Source organism: Pleurodeles waltl, chromosome 1_1, assembly GCF_031143425.1.
Source record: "Pleurodeles waltl isolate 20211129_DDA chromosome 1_1, aPleWal1.hap1.20221129, whole genome shotgun sequence".
NCBI lineage: Eukaryota > Metazoa > Chordata > Amphibia > Caudata > Salamandridae > Pleurodeles > Pleurodeles waltl.
Genome location: NC_090436.1, coordinates 614,657,468 through 614,663,467, shown reverse-complemented (window position 1 = coordinate 614,663,467; position 6,000 = coordinate 614,657,468). Strand labels below are relative to the sequence as shown.

At 38.3% G+C, this 6,000-nt stretch overlaps 1 protein-coding gene across 2 annotated transcripts in view; it reads right to left on the bottom strand.

Moving 5' to 3' along the window:
* Nucleotides 1-2,040: 2,040 nt before the first annotated feature.
* SLC25A46 (solute carrier family 25 member 46) overlaps nt 2,041-6,000 on the bottom strand; it is a 225,300-nt gene continuing 221,340 nt past the window's right edge. For both annotated transcript variants that reach the window (XM_069226441.1, XM_069226449.1), the window contains exon 9: nt 2,041-4,125. In XM_069226441.1, coding sequence (XP_069082542.1) covers nt 3,550-4,125 — 576 coding nt within the window. In that variant the 3' untranslated portion in view covers nt 2,041-3,549. The remainder of the gene's footprint in view (nt 4,126-6,000) is intronic.

Sequence of the window (6,000 nt, the reverse complement as noted above, 5' to 3'; positions counted from 1 at the left end):
TTTTGTAATGAACACACTCCTGAATCGACCAACAAAAGGGAAGATTTCTTGTCACCTACACAAGTGAAGGAGGAGTGTGAAATAGAAATGGAGAGTGAACACATGGGTTGTATTATTGTCATAATTGAATAAGAATCCCAGATATGTATTCCGGAAGATTCTTGGGAGCAAGCAATGGCACGCAACAGCACTGCACTTGGTCACTAATGGCTGGCCAAAAGAAATATGCTTAGCAAGTGAATCCTTAGTTATTTGCCACGTTTTCTTCTAAATTGTGTTTTAAAAGAGGGTTGTTATTCAGAGGAGACAAACTGCTTCCATCTGGTGCAGTTAGAAGCAGATTGGTGGTGTACACTGAACATTCAGGTATGACAATTAACAGGAAAAGACTCCCTAAAACCTATAAGCAAGAATTCCAGGTTACAGTGTACATTATTTGCAAGGGACAAGCATTTGATCACCAAGCATTCCACCTCCCCATCCGGTTTTGGAAACAGTTTTGCTATGGTCCTCATTGATTAGATGTCCTAAATAGGAATTTGTGAGATACCAAACGCATAGCATTTGTGATTGAGTTCTTGACTGGAATCTTTCAACATCTACATTCCTTGTGATTGATAATGGTGTCCAGTTTACATTAGTGATGTGCCTAATTTCCTGAACAAAACAGGTATTGAACACAAGACAGCGCATCTTTACCACCCTCAAAGGAATGGACCGCGGTCAAGAGAACCAAAAGGAAGACAGGACGCAGCCTGTGTCCGGTTACCATTGTCTAGTGGATTGAAAGCGGACAAAATTCTGCAGGAGGAATTAAGTTCTTATCATGCAGCAACTCATACTATAACACGAATTTCCCCATAGGAGGTCCTAAAGGGAAACAGACCTTTGACGTTGGTAGAACCGCATTGGATATATCTGCTGTTGAAAGATATAATGTAAGAAGTGTGTAAGGGTAAGAAAGTCTTCGACAGATTTATATCATGGTAGTATCATGCAATAAGTACAGTATATTGAACTATATGTAAAAGAGGGAGATTAAAGTGGGAAACAGAGTCAAATTCTCACATAACTCAGAAAGGGTAAACCAAAGTTTAGTGCTGAACTAATTACTTATGAGTCCAAGTCAGCTGTTTGCCTGGAAGGGGGGAAAATGGTGGAAGAAATCTGCAGTGACACTCATCTCCTGCCTTTTCGTGATGGTGACGATTCTGGTGTTAAACCTGAAATGGTATGGCCATTGTGTGTTTGGATATCAAGGCACAAGATCTCTTGGGAGACCAAATCACAATACGAAACAGCAGAGGAATCAACCTGTGTGAATGATGGACTATATATGATTCCGTAGAACAAGCTGTGGATCTTCATTTGTTCTGGTTTAGTTTATTTCTGTATTCTAAAGTGGATGAAGATTTCATCATACCATTTATTAATCAATATTTACAATTAAGGTGCAAGGTAAGTGTTGTGGCTCTCTACAGTTTGTATTCCTTGTTTGTCACTTTAAGATGTGCTCAAGATTTCTTATTTTCTCCAGAAAGGGGAAGGCATGTTGTGATGCGTGTCTCATGGTAGTGGGAGTCAGTTTTCCTTTCTTGTGGCATCATCTTGTTTGGAGCCGGCGAGGAGCATGCGGGGGCTGGAAAGCTTAGAAAAACAGTTGTGAGTGATGTTGTGAGGAGATGCCTGTTGCTTCAATTCTGTGGGTGTAATTGTAATAAACTAAATTACCTATTAAAACTGAAATGAAGAGTTGTGATTCACCCCAACACAAACACTTGATTCCCGATGTATTTCAACTTGTTTTTTGGTAGCATGACAAACAAACAGCTAACTACCGTTTTCATTGAGTCCCACATTTTCTGAATACTGCTCATTGTGCAGAACCTCTAAGCAAAAGCACCAATATATGGATGACCGTGTAATAAAGGCTAATAACCGATATCTTTTATGTTTTCCCAGTAATCAATCATTTTTAGATTCAACACCAACATAAATGTTTGTATAACAGTCACTCAGAATAAATAAAGCAACACAAGCTGTTAGTCATTATTTCATTTGCGAATAGACAACACAAGGTCAGACACCATTATTTCTTTCAAGCACGTCGTATCACATCCACAGGTCTGTTATGACAGTAAGAGGGACTCTACTGCTCTAAAAAAAAATAAAAAAAATATATATATATAATTCAGAGACCCGAATTAGTTGCTTTTCATCCCAAGAAAAGAGAGAGAGAACATGGTCATTGGCAAGACAATGTGCCTGATAAAATCAAGGCCTTTACCATATAACATGTATGCATTTAAGCACGTGTCTCAAATCACATAAAAAGGACCACTATCTACAGTATAAATAAATGTTTTAAATTTGTAAAGTGGTTTTCTGTTGGAAATAAAACCTGGACTAAATACTGCAGCAACGCAGTAGTAAGACTGAAGGCATTGCAACACTTGCACAGTGCCAGTTTGTGCAACCCTAATTATGACCCTACCCAGTTAATTTCAAATGAGTAGAATGTACCTAAAGCAAGTGTCATTCTCATGTGAGATCCCCAGTATACATATCCACGGCCTTACAAATGACAATGCTTCAGGTGCGCTTGATGGAAGAAATACTTCTCGAAGACATCACCATGACAAAAACTAAATATACTCTACACCCAGTCATAACGTTTGGGTGGCCTATGCCAATACATCACTGTTATGGTACAAGGGCAGGCTCTGTGGGAGTCTAGCATACGCTGCTGTCTTTGCACAAAGACACAACCCTATGTTCTCATGTTTCATGGCATTGTTTTCAGTCTAATGTCTCAGAAGCACAAGAGGGAAGAAATGGGGTTAGTGAAAGTCTAGCAATTCACATTTACAGTGAATTTTTAAATCAAAGTTCCAGAGTTAAAAGCTGCAGTACTAACGAAAATGGTTTGGAGAAAACAAGACGTGCCACACTAACATTTTCATACACCTGGTTATTGTGGTACAGTAGTGGAAAAGAAATGTTAATTTAATGAACGTTCATTTAAGTTACTCATTCCGTATATTACATGACTGAAAATCAAGAAAACTTCCCCAGACCTTTAGGGAAATTGTCCTTGCTGCGACCCATGAGGTCTCTGCATAAAATACATCAAGATAACAGGAAATTGTCAACAGATGGAATTTCATTAAACTATGTGTGGTACGTGGCCAATAAAAAGTTTAAATAATGTTTGTTCCAAAACAATTCATACATCCAGGAACTAATATTAATGTAATTAACAGGAAGTCCAACTAGGGCAGGAAGAGCACTACAGTGGTGCAAAAAGCAATTCATGTTTTGCTGACAATTTCAGGCATTACTGCGGCTTTAGGCCGACATTTCTGAAGCAATTACATTTATATCACTTCAAAAATTAAAGCGGCACCATAAATATTAATTGCATTTTAGTGATTTCATTCATTGTCATTCATAATCCATTTAACATTAATTTCATACATCTGCATTTTGCTGTCTAAGTTGACCATGGTATAGTCAAGTACGCCATCCATATTAGACTTCGCTGGATCTTTAAGACGCATTCTTCAAGAGAGTAGAATATATGATTTTTGTTATCTGTAGAACCACAGCGTGCAGTGAATACTGCACAATGACAGCACCAAAGCCCTTGTAAAAACCAAACGTCCCTTCTTCTCGCTTTATGGTGTTGATGCAGTCTCTCATGCCCTCATACTGAGTGTTGATTGGGACTACTTCGAAGCCAAGGTCTGTATTGTCAATGATTGTGCGTGTTCCCTGGATGTGCAGGCGGTGCAACACTGTCTCAAGTGGGTAAAGCAGGACATCAGCACAGAGACTGGCAACAAAATTTGCAATAAGTTCAGGGAAATAGGCTTCCAAGGGGTTTTGAACAGATTTTAAATCATTCAGTGGCTCACGGGAATTATTTTTATTTAGTACGAACAGAACACATTTTTGGACGGTGGAGCTGATGATGTAATGCAGAACTCCGTGCACAACAGTGGGGAAGGTCAGGACCATGAGGGGAAGCAGTCGTTTGCTGTGAGGCACTCCCATGTTGATCACTCTTCCAATCCCTTCTTTTATGCAATCCAAAATTCCAGGATTATCCCGAATGATTTCGCTCTACATTTCCCCACAAAAGAAATTAATATGTTAGCGAAGTATAAAGGTTATCTGTTCCACACTTAATATTACGTTAGCAATACACGATGTTACAGAAAATGTGGAATATGAATGTGAAAATATAACACAAGAACAGACACCAGCAGAAATCGCTACACAGGTGTATGTAGAATAAGAACATTGCAGGCCCCAATCTAATACTTACCGGAATAAGGCAAAAAGTTAATTGGAAGACATAATGCAATAAGTAAATTGAAAGGGTAGCAGTTAAAGGCAAACTTGTGTTTAGTAAGCATGAAGGAATTTATGTTCTTAACAGACAGGCTCACTGACGCGTACTTTGTGTTTTCAAATAAATTGCAACCTGATTAGATAATGGGTGCAGGAAAAAACGTATAAGTTCAGACTACAAGAAGGTCTTAGGTTCACAATGATATAGCACACATTATTAAATCTGTAGTTACTGCAAATATGCATGCATTCAAGAATAAAGAATGGTTCGTTTCCAAGCACTGTAAAAGCCACAAATGAAGAATGTGTAGGGGATTAGGTTAGAGGTTAGAGTTACGGGGTCACTGCTGTTCTAATGTTTTTCTGATTTCAATTTATAACTGACACGTCAATTATTATTTGCTGTTCTGCAATAAAGGATGTGTAATATGTAGGTTAAAGTTTAGGGTCACATGTGGCATGTTGTTTCTCCACACGTAATGTATAACTATGTAGTGATTCATTGTTTACGGTTTTATAATAAGGCACTTTGTGGTTTTGTATATAAGAAGCTGTCTGTTCTTCTGCCTGCCTGTGTGAGGAGAGTCGATCTCCCTGTCGCGACAGTAAAGAGCTGTCTTTCCATTGCCAAAGGGGAGTTTCTTTTTTTTTTTCATTTTCCTAGTTATTGAATTTCCCCGCAAAAATGAGATGTGAATTCAATATCTGTATCTAACAGAACAACGGACAAGATGACTAGTAATGTGCCTGATAATGTCAAGGCCTTTACCATATAACGTGCATGCATTTAAGCATGTTTCTGAAGTCACATAAAAAGGGCCACTAGCTACAGAAAAATAAATGTTTTAAATTTGTAAAGTAGTTTTCTGTTGGAAATAAAGCCTGGACTACATACTGCAGCAGAGCAGTAGTAAGACTGAAGGCACTGCAAAACTTGCATAGTGCCAGTCTGCTTCACCCTAATTTTGACTCTACCCAGTTAATTTCAATTGAGTAGAATGCACCTAAATCAAGTGTCATTCTCATGTGAGATACCCAGCTACCTCTTCACATATCTACGACCTTAAAAATGAGATGTCAACTAACTATCTATTTCTAATAGAACATCGAGCAAGCAATAGAATTGTCAAATTTGAAGGCAAAAAAGTTTCTTGTTGGACGGCAGAGTTTAACACAGCAGTATTTTATCACATCATCCTATCGCTTTAGTAATAGGCATTTACTAGGCTTTTCGGGGAATGTGTCTAGTACTCCATGCACTTCCTTGCTATTCTGTGGCAGAGTCAGTACTCAATTACTTCATTTCTATGTAACTTCAAACAAATAATTAACAAGTGGGTAAGGTGTTTTAATTTTGATAGAGATTTTTGTTAGATTAAGAGAGTGGAAAACTACCCAACAAACCTCTTTTGGGAGGTATGACACAGTCCGATATTAACTATGGTTTACTGGAGAAGTGACCAGGCAACCAAAAGCTAGTCACTGAAAAATATTTGAATTATGCAAGAAGGATTACTTTTGTTACATCAGACTGCAAACCTGTTTTCGCGTTTACCTCTGGTTATGTAGAGGAAGGTTTTCCAGCTCCAGAAATTGCACACTAAGGACCCCATAAGCCGTCCAACTCCAGGAACTACTAACATA